This window comes from Archocentrus centrarchus, chromosome 12 (assembly GCF_007364275.1).
Source record: "Archocentrus centrarchus isolate MPI-CPG fArcCen1 chromosome 12, fArcCen1, whole genome shotgun sequence".
NCBI lineage: Eukaryota > Metazoa > Chordata > Actinopteri > Cichliformes > Cichlidae > Archocentrus > Archocentrus centrarchus.
Window position 1 is genome coordinate 301,509 of NC_044357.1, and position 13,662 is coordinate 315,170.

General features: G+C 40.9%; 1 protein-coding gene across 1 annotated transcript in view; it reads right to left on the reverse strand.

The window, feature by feature from the left end:
• Positions 1 to 583: 583 nt before the first annotated feature.
• Positions 584 to 13,662, reverse strand: part of crb2a (crumbs cell polarity complex component 2a) — a 30,329-nt gene continuing 17,250 nt past the window's right edge. Inside the window, exons 4-13 of the mRNA XM_030743395.1 lie at positions 13,310 to 13,449; positions 12,903 to 13,073; positions 12,702 to 12,815; positions 11,181 to 12,134; positions 7,906 to 8,480; positions 7,246 to 7,411; positions 4,170 to 5,040; positions 2,621 to 2,737; positions 2,225 to 2,351; positions 584 to 2,058 (exon numbers count right to left, since the gene is read on the reverse strand). Of these exons, the coding sequence (XP_030599255.1) occupies positions 1,837 to 2,058; positions 2,225 to 2,351; positions 2,621 to 2,737; positions 4,170 to 5,040; positions 7,246 to 7,411; positions 7,906 to 8,480; positions 11,181 to 12,134; positions 12,702 to 12,815; positions 12,903 to 13,073; positions 13,310 to 13,449 (3,457 nt within the window). The 3' untranslated portion in view covers positions 584 to 1,836. The remainder of the gene's footprint in view (positions 2,059 to 2,224; positions 2,352 to 2,620; positions 2,738 to 4,169; positions 5,041 to 7,245; positions 7,412 to 7,905; positions 8,481 to 11,180; positions 12,135 to 12,701; positions 12,816 to 12,902; positions 13,074 to 13,309; positions 13,450 to 13,662) is intronic.

Below are 13,662 nucleotides of genomic sequence, written 5' to 3' on the forward strand. Positions count from 1 at the left end.
AAGAGTGGCTTGACACAAGGAAAGTGACAGCTGAAACCATGTCTGCATACGTCTGTGCGTGGTGGTTCTTGAAGCACTGACTCCAGCTGCAGTCCACTCTCTGTGAATCTCCCCCCATATTTTTGAATGGGTTTTGTTTCACAATCCTCTCCAGGGTGCGGTTGTCCCTATTGCTTGTAAACTTTTTTCTACCACATCTTTTCCTTCCCTTCGCCTCTCTATTAATGTGCTTGGACACAGAGCTCTGTGAACGGGCAGCCTCTTTAGCAATGACCTTTTGTGTCTTGCCCTCCTTGTGCAAGGTGTCAAAGGTCATCTTTTGGACAACTGCCAAGTCAGCAGTCTTCCCCATGATTGTGTAGCCTACAGAACTAGACTGAGAGACCATTTAAAGACCTTAGCTGATTGGAGTGTGGCACCAGGTGTCTTCAATATTGAACCTTTTCACAATATTCTAATTTTTTGTGATACTTAATTTGGGGTTTTCATTAGTTGTCAGTTATAATCATCAAAATTAAAAGAAACAAATATTTGACATATATCAGTCTGTGTGTAATGAATGAATATAATATACAAGTTTCACTTTTTGAATGGAATTACTGAAATAAATCAACTTTTTCATGATATTTTAATTTTATGACCAGCAACTGTATATAATCAGAAAACAGTCACATGGGAAAAAGATGCATGTTTATCACAACTTTGAAAATTAAACTCAGGAGTTTCTGATTTTCTGTGATTAGAAAATGATATTTGAGGCGTGCAAGGAAAAAACTAAACAAAAAAATTAATATTTGAGCAGAACAGATGATGAAAATCTGATAAGGACATGGCCTTTTTGAATAACATGCTATGGAATGATGACTAGAAGATGGAGTTGTAATGAAATGTTGGTGGGCAATTCCTGGGATTACATGAAGAGACAGAAGTCACTACAAAAAACAAAACACTACAAAAGGAAAAGAATGCCTTTAGATAACTGCTGTTGCTGTACAAATAAAATATGAAGATATGTGGCACATTCTCCAAGATGCTCAGCACAATTTAGCTGTGGACATGGAGGACCAAAGCTGTTACTTTTTATTTTTTAAGCACCTTAACTTTACTTTTCGTGTCTAAAACCTTTACAACAAGGATTCAATCCACCCAAGCATTAAAAATGCTTTGTAATAGTTTGTCTTTTTTAAATTTATAGATTCCATTTTACATGCAAATTAAAATGTGCATAAAAGTGGATGTAAATGCAAATGAATATCATCTTTCACAATGAATAGCATTTCTCAAAATCACCACCAAGCTAAACTGAAAAAAGCCCAGAAACACAACAGTGTAGAGTTTTCTTAGAGCCATATAATTTCCATTGGAGGAACTGAACATATGACACCCAGGTTCCAGCAGCAGCACAGGTGTGCCATAAACCTGTGGGACATTTTCCAAAGGTAGTGCAGTATAAGGCTCTTAACTGTCCTGTTTAAGTAGCTGGAAGTATTAAAACAGTTAAATGGATTATACTTCCCTGTTGCCTCAACCTAAGAGTTTCTGATAGGAAGAGGTCATCAGAGGATAAACTGATGAGTTCCTGAAGTGCAAAGTACTTGGGTTATTTCCTTGGATTATGAAATATGCACCATTTACATGGTTAACATGCTACTGTAAAAACAAGTGGCACAGAGTAGCAACACAGGGTCAGTAGCACAGGTCAACCAGGAGGGGGCTGTAACATCAGATCAGCCCAGGTGTTCAAAGGAGCTAACACTTTGACAGTGAGTCCTGTGCACATGCCTACAGTGCTCAAATGACCTCAAGCTCCCCTCATGGATTACTGTTGCTGTCAGATCAGATGAGTCTCTCCTCCGGTGGGACTTTAAGCATACTGTCCATCTCTAACCGGGCTCCAGCCAGCTCCTGAGCACTGGGGCTGTAAGCACCCTCAGACTGGCGCTTCTTCCTCGCTGTGAGCACCACATAGGTCAAGCCAGTAATCACTAGGAGAATACACAGGCAGAGCAACGGGATGGCTATTGCCAGCCAGGGCAGTCCATGTTTATTGGTTTCTTTCTGCGAAGACAACAAGTGAAAGATTTGGACTTACTGATGGATTTATGCATTAAAACTGTTTACAGTTTGATTCTCAGCCATTTCAAATTTTAAAAGATGTGAAGCAACGGCAATGACTAAATAACTGATCTATCTAATTCTGAAGAAGAAACTGGAGCAAACATACATTAGTGACACAGATTGGACCACTGTAGCCGGGTGGGCATTCACATACAAACATGTTAAATCGATCCAAACAGGAACCACCATTTCTACACGGGTTAGATTCACACTCATTGATTTCCATTTCACATCTGCAAGACAGAAAGTACCTGAGGTCACACATTAACTGCTTAGACAACCCTGAAGCTACTGACATATTTTTGAAATTGAAGTTATATTTATGGTAGCCAAACAGTAAAAAAATAGTCCACAAACCTGTGGGGGAATATTATAGTGGCTTAGTTGATCTTACAGAAACCGTACATGATTAACAATTAAACAGAAAATACAATATTTTATTACATAATACTTTTTTTTGTTTAATACCAGGTGAGTGAAATCTCTCAAAAAGTGAGCTTACCTGCTGCCTGTGAATCCTGGCATGCACGTACAGTTAGCCCCCCACAGGCCATCATTGCAAACACCATCATTTGCACACAAAACATCTTTACCACACTGTATAGGAGGGTAGGCCCACCTGGTGGAAAAGATATTAAACTTTATCTTTGCATGGCAAGCAAGAATTATTTGGTGTTTTTCATGTGTAGTGTGTGCTAAATCTATAATAGCATTGTCTGTTCTAACTAATAAACAACACTGTAAATAAAGATGGAAAACACATTAGCACTTCCCTGCACTTTATAAACGTGAAGTCAAATATATTGGAAAATAACTATGCAGATTAGTGGTGTTCTTAGCTTGATATTATTTGCCAGCACAAGTTGGCAGCACTAATATCTTAGATACATTATAGGGACAAAAGTCCATAAAATCAAGCACCTAGCCATGCAGACTGCCTTTACAAACATTTGTGAATGTTTGCAAAGGCAGTCAGATAACTGCCCCTCCCTGAGCCTGGTTCTGTGGGAGGTTTTTTCCTGTTAAAAGGGAGTTTTTCCTTCCCACTGTCACCAAGTGCTTGCTTAGAGGTCATTTTAAGAGGTCATTTGATTGTTGTATTTTCTCTGTAATTATTGTAGGGTGCTTACCTTACAATATAAAGCACCTTGAGGTGACTGTTTATTGTGATTTGGCACTATATAACTTTAAATTTGGGCAGCACAGTGGCGTGGTGGTTAGCACAACTGCCTCACAGCTAAAATTACATCAAGAAGGCCTGGGCTCGGTTCCATCTTGGCCCAGGCCTCTCTGTGTGGAGTTTGCATGTTCTCCCCATGTCTGTGTGGGTTTCCTCCCACAGTCCAAAGACATGCAGTTACTGGGGTTAGATTAATTGGTCACTATAAATTGCCCATAGGTGTGAATGTGAATGGTTGTCTGTTTCTCTCTGTGTTAGCACTGCGACAGGCTGGTGACTTGTACAGGGTGTACCCTGCCTCTCACCCTATACCAGGTGGGAAAGGCTCCAGCCCCCCCACCCCACCCCACCCCAGCGACCCTGAACAGGATAAGCAGAAGAGAATGGATGGATGGATAATTAAAAATGAATTAAATTGATTGAATTGAAAGGCCATTCTACAGAGCTCACTGAATTTGAGTGTAGTATTGTAATAGGATGCCATTGTTGCAATGAGTCATTTCATGAAATTTCTTCATAGATATTTCACAATGACTGGTAATATTGCAAAGTGGTTCCACTTTGAAACTCAGCTATAAAGTGCTAGACTGTGTAAAGCTACAGATAATGGTCAGCAGGTGCTGCAGTGCATTGTGTGAGTCACCAGCACTATGCTGACTCAATAACCAAAGAGATCCAAACCTCACTGTTAACATCAGCAAAAAAAAAAATCTGTGTGCTTGGAGTTTCATGGCATGGGTTTCTATGGCTGAGCAGCTCCTGTAGTAGTAATGTGTAAGTGGGTTATACTTTTGTCCATATAGTGTAATTTGGCTTCACTACTATAGCCTTCACATGACAATAAACAAATGACCAATTAGTGAGCACTCACTGGCAGTGTGGGCCACTGTACTCCTTGGGACATATGCAGGTGTACATGTTGGGTCCATCCTGACAGGTGCCTCCATGCTCACAAACATGATGCTCACACTCGTCAATATCCTCATCACAGAGAATGCCAGCATATCCCAAGTGGCAATGACACTGAAAATCAGCCAAGTAGTCCTCACAGTTTCCGTGAACACAGGGCTGAGACACACAGTCATCAGTATCTATCTCACATTGATCTCCTTCCCAACCAGAGTCACACAAACATACAAATTTATTAAAGCGGTCTTCACATGTGCCTCCGTTTAGACATGGATCTGAATCACAAACAGGGGTACCAGTGCAGCCCAAATGAATCTTTGGTTTACCAACTAAGTGGAACTGAGAGGGCTGTGGGGCCTTATAATCATCCATAAAAGGAAGGTAGACTCCTCCTAGCCTCACTGCACCCATGCAGCCACTGAAGCTCTCTGCAAGGGATAGTAATGCCCCCTTCTGATTTAGAAAGTGAATACTTCCTGTCCGCTTTGACATACTGCTGGCATCTGTGATTCCATCCACAGTGATGATCCAGGGGGAGGCTTTGTGGTCCATCTGAGTCATAGAAATATTCACACGATGCCAGCTCCCATCAGCAACTTGGCGGACTCCTGTAAAAATCAGAGGCTCAACACTGTTGCTAATCTGGATTTCCACTCGGACTGACGAGTCCAGCAGACCCACCATTAGGAGGTCGGAGCCCCAGGAAGCCCTCAGGAGAATAGCATTCTCTGAACGAGTCCTCAGCTCCATGTATATGTTAGAGACAGGCTCAGCGAGGGAGCCTCCAGCACTATACTGCACACTGTTGTTCTCAAATGTGGCATTGTACACACCTAAGATCCAAAATAGAAAAAAAAATCCTTATTATTTTAAAAGTTTGAATCTCATATAGAAACATTTGTAACCGTTTAATGCCATGGTAATCCAAAGAGAAAAATTAGCTTTTATGGAACTAGGGAAGTTTGAAACTGTGAAATGATACCATGTCTGTGTGTATTTTTGTGGAACAGTGGTGACAGGGTTCAAGGAGACACTGTCACCAATGTCAATATTCCCACCACTGAGGAAGACACCTGCTAGTCATGGGGTAATCTCAAAACAAGTAAATAGTAAAACAGTATAGGAGTGATTGTATATGGTACAAAAAAGGAACAGAGGTCATACAAAGGTCAGTGGATATTTTGAGAGAGAGGGCCTTGAAACCCCTGCTTCCACTTCCCCTGATTACACTTAGTGTGTATAAATAGTTTTATCTCCCTTCAGTCTTTGTCTTTGTTGTACTACTCTGTTGTCCTCCTTGTTGCTCCCGGATGATTCTCACTTGAATTTATTGTGCCATTTTTTCACCATTTGCACTTATGTTGACTTTATTTTCCTTCAACTTTCCACCAAATAAAAGGTGCATTCTCAATTTATCTGCTGAATTTGAATTTGGGTCCAGTTATTTCACAAGCTTATACGACGATGAGTTACGGACTTGGGAGATTTTAACAACAGGAGCTCTGGTGTTTTGATTTTTTTTTGGCCTTTATTGGGTAGTGAATATTGAAGATAAACTGGAGAGTGGGGAGAGAGATAGGGGAACACATGCAACAAAGGGCCACAGGTCAGATGCAGACCCAGGCCCCCTGCATCACAACCATGTGGTATACATGGTTGCCTGCTCACCCAGTGAGCCACCCTGGCGCCCAGTGTTTTGACTTGTTAATAAGTGTACAAAGATGTATTAAATGACATTTGCCCAGGACCTTTTTAGACCCTGCACTACCCGGAAAATCATGTCTCCCCTGTTTTGGGTTCAATAAACTATTGATCTTTCGCATCTGTTAAAGCTCTAGAGACTATTTTAGTACACCCTGACACCTACTACACTCCTTTTGATTCTGAACCTGAACTGGCTAGCCCCCCTTAAATGTGTGTTCTTAGCCTGAGCTAGGTAACCCTGTGCCTGAGTTTTCTGTGCAAGCTAACCCAGAGACTATTCTTCCTGTACCTGACGTAGTTACCCTAGAGAACTGTGCATGAGGTCACTACCCATGAAGCTATTCGTCCTGTGGCCGAGTCAGTCACCCCTGAGTCCACATTCCCGTGGTGATCCCTGAACTGACCTCTGCAGCAGTTAGTTCCTTTAGTTTCTCTAGACTTTGGCCTTTACTTACTGACTCTGTAGCAGAGACCCTGATCCATGTCTTTGCCACCAACCAGCTGGACTACTGTAATGGGGTTTTGTTTGGTATCTCCAGCAAAGCCCTGGGCAGGCTCCAGTATGTACAGAATTCAAGGCTTTTGACACGTGCTAAGCTCTGGCATCATATCGTCCCCACCCTTATTAATCTCTACTGGCTCCCTGTAAAGTCACACATTACCTACAAGATCCTTCTCACTTACAAATCCCTCAGTTATCTGCCCCTCAGTATTTGTCTGACCTTCTTCACCCATACAGTCTTGGACATAGCACCTCTATATGCTCCCACAGCTATGTAGGCGTTTCCAGTGTTTCATTCTCAGAAAACCTGGATTAGCAATTGGGAAAGCAGGTAAGTGGAAAGGGGTTTAGCTGTTTTTTGATTATTTGTTTTATTGTTGTATTTTATCAAATTACTTTACTTTGACAAGTGTTTACAAGAAAAACTTTAGGCAAGAGCAGTTATTGCATTTGAGAAGCACTTTGAGTTTTTCCTTTGTGACTCATCAAGTTTTAAGTGCATGATGTAAAAAAAAATAATGAAATATTTGAGAAACCGGTTTTGGCTTTTGTGCTCATAGATGATTAAAACAACCACTATTCTTCTTCTTCTTCTTCTTCTTCTTCTTCTTCTTATTATTATTATTATTATGTTGTTGTTGTTATCTTTTTTTAAATCATTTGTTTGACAAATAAATTAGTTGTATTTATTCTTTACTTTGACCTCCTGCTTTCTGTGTTCCAGGGAAATAGACAAATGACTAGGTCATTATGACACTAGAAATAATTTCTTGCTCCATGGCCTTCTAGGAGTTTAGGAGTCACAGTTTTTCAATTATGCAGATGTACTTACATTCATATCCATCAGGTAGGTCCACACAATGGCCATCATTTACACATGGATGGCTAACACACCACACACGTGTTTTGCAGGTTTTCCCAGTGTATTCCTCAGGACAAGAACATGTAAAATCATTGAATGTGATGGTGCACTCTCCTCCATTTTGGCAAGGCTTCATCTACAGAAGGAAGCATGGAGATTACATTTTTCTGGAACAAGGAATTGAAATGGCAAATAATTGTCATCAAAAGTGTTGGCTCATGACTGGTATCAAAACTGTCTGTGTCTCATTTATAATACTCTCCCCCTGTTGGTCATATTTTAACAGAGACGACACCCATTTAGGCTAAAGGAAGAGTTTAACCTATTTATAGTAACAGATCACTGATGTCCCTTAAATACATATACATACATGCACATACAGTATGTCTGTATATGTCTGTATATGTGTGCGTGTGTTCACAATTATGGGTTTTATATATATATATATATACACACAGACACACACACAAACATATACATATGTGTATGTCTGTATATGTGTGTGTGTGTTCACAATTACGGGTTGAGAACTGTACATCCAAACAACATGAGTAAGTAACAGAAGGTATTTGTTACAGGAAACCAAGGAGAAGAAATATATTCTAAAAAGATTTAAGAAGTATGTCCTACCTTGCAGGTATTGTCACTGACACACCCCTTCTTTACATTTTCAGAATAAGTTGATGAATAAATGTCCACTTTATTCAAGGTGTTCCAACCATCCATATCCAAATGCACCGAGTCTAAACGAAGATCCTGCAGGCAACCTTTGAAACGTCCCCCCCAGGCATCAGATGCCCAGTCTTTTGGAAGTCCTCCTACATAGGCCTGATCCCCACTGTTGATGCTAACTTCAGGGATCTCTCCTATTCTGTAGCGAATTCCTGCATGTTCAAAAATTACATGTCTGTGTTCAACTTCCACCAGTAGAAGTTCCTTCTTGCCAGTGGTCACAAATATTGGAGCTGTAAGTGGGACACTGTTGGGCAGAGAGCTAACAAAAACCCTGCCCATTCCCAGGTAGACTGAGAAGTAGATCTTTCCCTCCTCTTCCTCTGTGGGCCTCCTCAGCTGGAACAGCAGCCCATCTAGCTTTAACGATCGCAGGAGGAAAGACACACTGAAATTGCTCCCATGGCTCTTACCTATGTCATATCCACTGTAACTCACTGTGTCTTCATGGTTGTAAGTCCACAAAGGGAATTCTGTCAGGGAACAATTATAAATCTAAATGAATGACATTAAAAATGGTATATGTACACCTCTGCAATAATCCCTCTGAGTTCCCCTCTAGCAAACTCCAGTTATATTTCATTAAGCACACATTCCAGTCAGAATCTTCTGTGAAAGAACTGTACATAGACATCAGTGGTAAAAGCCTGTATTCTATTAAAGTGATAAAGTCTACATTAGGTGATGGACATGTATTTGCATTGACACTTTTTTACTGACCACTCAAAGCACTTTCACATTAAAAAAACACATTCACTCAATCATACAAATAATTCATACATAGCTTTCAATTTAAAATTTACTTATGTAGCACCAATTCACAAAATCACTTCAAGGCATTTTATATTGCAAGGTAAAGACCCTACAATATTAGAGAGAAAATGCAAATGAGCAGACTATATCCTATGAGCAATTACTTGGCAACAATGGGAAGGAAGAATTCCCTTTCAACATGAATAGACCTCCAGCAGAACCAGGCTAGGAAAGGGCAGCCATCGATCCTCACCACATGTGGGTGAGGGCAAGTAGAGAAAAAGAAAAGCATAGGCAGACAAGTACAAAGGACAAACTGGGAGAGCATAGACAAAGGTTGAGATGCAACAGTAGCGTATAAATATATATGGGTGGGTGGGTGGGGGGGGGGGGGGTGGGGGGGGTGCTCAGTGGATATTGAGAAGTCTCCCAGCAGCCTGACCTTAATTAAAGGATATTTCAGGATGACCTGATCTAGGCCTAACTATAAGCTTTATCAAAAAGAAAAGTCTTAAGCCTAATCTTAAAAGTAAAGAGGGTGTCTGTCTTTTAAATCTAAACTGGGAGCTGGTTCCATAGGAGAGGGATCTTATAGCTGAAGCTCGCCCTCCCATTATACTCCTGAAAACTCCAAATATGTCTGCACTCGAGAAAGCAAAGTTCTCCATTGGGATAGTATGATAATAAGAGATTTTTAAGATATGATAAGACCTGCTCATTGACTTTGGTGGAAGAAGGACTTTTAAATTCCTCTCTGGGATCAAGGTCACTGAGGCCCCGTTTACATGAGAATGTTTGCACATGAAAACGGTAACGTTTGATGCATTTTGGCCTCCCGTTTACATGAGAATGATGTAAGAATGATACTTTTTGAAAACGGGTTTCAAAGTGGAGCATTTTCAAAAGGGTCTGGTCTCCATTTCCATGTAAATGAGCAAAAACTTTTTGAAAATTGGGGGATACTGGCACATTGGCAATATGGTTGCGACTCCTATACCCACACCACAAACTTGTGGCCTGGCAATGGGAAAATGCAGTGCTTTCAATGCCTTGTGTTTCCATGTAAACGGAGATCATTTTTGAAACACTGACGTCTAAACACATCACTTTTTGAAACCAAAAATGGTAAAACGACACCGTTTCCACTGGATTGTTCTCGTGTAAATGTGGCCTGAGATAGTTAAAGGGGACATTTCACGCCTTTTTATATGTAAATCATTCACTTGTGGTCTATATAAAGTAGAACTGCAATGCTTTGGTCTGAATTCCTCGTTATTGTAGCTCCACAGACCCCTCCTTTACCCCTGTTCTGAGGCGCATCTTAGAGCAGCTCATTTTGGTGCACTCTATTTAAATATGAATGAAATATTTCATGCCCCGCCCCCCTCCAGGTCACAGGGCGTTCCACACCACCCCGCCAGTTTTGTAGTTTGATAGCAGCGATACAATTAGCTACCAGCATAGAAAAAAGGAGGACTTTCCTCACTGATGTGGGTACATTTCTGGGGAAAATAAAATGTAACCAGGCACATCGAAGAGGCTCTGATACCAGGGGCGATGTAAGAAATCGTGTGGGTTAATACACCCAACAACCGAATTTTGACTTGTCTACTTGCAACTACTTGCTATTTTGGTCCACACTAGCTGCAGGGGCTTAACTAGCTATCACAGAAAGAACACCATTTCTTCGTTACATTCACAACCCTTCAAGACTAAAATCAAATGTGAATCTCAGACTGACAAAGTTATCATTTAAAAACTCAAATAAAATGGAGACTTGGTACTGTCCTAATTAAAGACGTAGTAAAGACAATGCAATATTTCCAAGAGATAGTAAAACAGAATTAAGTTTTTTTTTAAATGTGCGTTATGCTCCAATACTCGGCTTAATTTTAATTCTATCTTCAAACATATGAATTTGACTTTCTTTTTTTTTTTTTTCAATTTCTGGCCACAGTGGCTTTTTCATTGCAGTGGAGGAAGACAGGAAATGGGGGAAGAACACACGGGCAAGCTGGCAACAGGCTGGGATTTGAGCCCGCGCCGCAACACGGCATATGCATGTTGTCGCCTGCTTCACCACTGCGCCACCCGGTCGCCCAGTTTAGCTTTCTTTGAACTGACTTTTATTTGCTTTAAAAAGGATTTTACCTACACGCTGTTATGTTTTAGTTTAGGTTTTTAATCAGTATTCTTTTAAAAAACAATGAATTTATACCTTGTTCGTTTATAGGTAAAGCAAAGTAATAGGTAGAAGCAATGTATCCTTTCCCTTCTAGTCTTTCAGTGGTTCCCCATATGTATAATATGAATTTTGGGCTGTGATCTAAATCCTTACCGGATATTAAACTTATGAGAAGTGGTTTGGCAACATGTGACAGCTTGACAAGACAAGATTTGCATGTGGAAAACATTTTTACCTTCAGAGCAGCTTTTACTGTAGAAGGGACGGTAGCAGTCACATTGGAAGCTGGTCCATAGGTCCACACACTGTCCATGTCCATTGCAGGGGTCAGCCTTACACCATTCAGTCTTACTACATCCCAGTTCATGGCCTTGGTCGTCTGGAAGTGTTTGGGGTAGAATAGGCTTAGAGTCAATCATCAAGTCTTCCATACAACCGATGAATCCTGCACCACTTTTAGAGTACTCTAAAAGGTCCTCTGGTGCGCCGCCTATATAAATATGAGTAAAGACTTCAGAGGGCTGAAAAGGTGGTTCACCTGCACCACCATCCATAATTCTGCATCCATCCCTGTGACAACCAGGACCCTTCAAATTTAACACTAGACCTTCCTGACCCATAAACACATGAGCATCCCTCCATTCTCCATCACTAACCAAGCCAGGAAACATTACATCCAAGTCTGATTCCTCAGAAGAGGCTTTTGCATGAACACCACCATTCACAATCTCTAGAAGGAGGTGGTTGTCCGCATCCCCTCTGTAGAAAATCAACATATTAGGTATAGTTGTCCGGAAGCGAAGCTGTACCCCCAAACCTTTGTGAACATGGTGGTCAGTGTCCCTGCGAGCCCTTTCATCTAGAACAACTTGAATGTGAATAAATCCAGGAGTGGAGAAGGAGAAAGTTGTTCTGGTGGAGCACTTCTCATCATAGAATCCATGAGGGCACAAGCATGTGTGGCCGTGTTCTCCATCCTCCAGCCATGGATGGCAGGTGGCTCCATTCTGACATTTATGGTTAACACAGCCATGGAGTTTCAAATTGCAGTGATGACCGCCCCAAGGAAGTTCATCTCCATCTGCCTCAGGACAGTGGCAGGTGTAGGTTGCCCTGCCATCTTCACACCAGCCACCATTCTGGCAAGGCTGACTCTCACATTCATCAATGTTTACCTCACACAACTCACCTGCAGGGAGAAAACTGATGGTTAGATACAGTGGTGGCAGATGACTATCAGCTCCCGTGCCGTATAAGAAAAGAAACAGATGACATACTTCAGCTGTTGTGTTTACGTGCTATTATTTAAAGACTCAATGCAATGCAAAAATTCACAACATCAGTTACCTGAAAGTGTTTAAAAACTGTGTGCACCTGTTTGATTCTCTCTCCCAACTCATCACATCTATATGTTTGTAGTATATATATGTATATGTATATGTATATGTATATGTATATGTATATGTAGTAACAGAAATAACCAAATTGAGGCCCATCACAACTAACAGCCACAGCCAAAATAGCCAAAACATGATCAATGTAACATACTTCACCTGTCATCATCAGTTTTAATGTTGTGGCTGTTTATGCTTACGTATATGTTTATGGGTTAGGACTCATTACCTGGTAACCCAGAAAATGACCTAGGCAAGTAGGTTGTCTGTCTAAACCTAAATGAAGGTGTTTAAAGCACAGATTCAGTAATACATCGTTTACATTTAGAGTCTGTCTGTGTATCACAAAATGGAAAACCCACCTAAAAATCCAACAGGACATGTACAGGTGTAACCATTGATCTTGTCTTCACAAATACCTCCGTTTTGACAGGGTTCAGACTCACACTCATCAATGTTGACAGAGCAGTTCTCTCCTGTAATGCCAAACAAAATAAAAGATTGCCAGAAGATTTTTAAAAATCTGAAATTCTTTGCTTTTTGAATTCTTTACTTTTATTGACCTGCAAATCCCAGCTGACACTGGCAAATATATCCCGCTGCATCTGCAAAGCTGAGCTCCCAGTCCAGCTCCCAGTGAGATGCATCAGAGCGCTCAAAACACTCCCCACTGTTCTCACAGGGCTGATTAGCACACTCGTCTATATCAGCTTCACAGTTTGATCCTTCATAACCTAGAGAGGCAAAGAAAAAACTGGTGTATGCCATACTGACACTGAAATACTGAAAACAGCCAAACCATAACCATTATTTAGTGCAGTTCAATTCAGACAGATTTTTCTGTATGCACTTTACAAAATAGTGTGGAGTTGCTGTTGTCTCTGGGAGTCATGGACAGTTAGAGAAGTTTAAATTTTTGTACTCTTGTTTGGGGAAAGAAGCGTTTGGTGTGGAGCATGTAGCTCAGTACCTGGCCAGCAGAGACAGATGTATTCTTTGACTCCTTCTTGACATGTAGCACCATGCTGGCAGGGATCAGACGCACATTCAGGGATGTCTATCTCACAGTGATTGCCCTCATACCCAGTATCAGTGCAGTCACATGCATAGCTGTAACAGACACAAGGATATCAAAGCTCAGAGCTCTAAAACATGGACTTCTCACACTAGTTAGTGTGAACAAAGTGACCAACCATCTGAAGCTGGGTGCTAATTTTCTCTGCTAATTTGACATCAGGCAATCATTGTTCTAATAAAGGAGGGTTCCTCCTTTATAAGAAGCAAAAATATTTATGGCACATTGGTTGTTATGTGTGATAATTA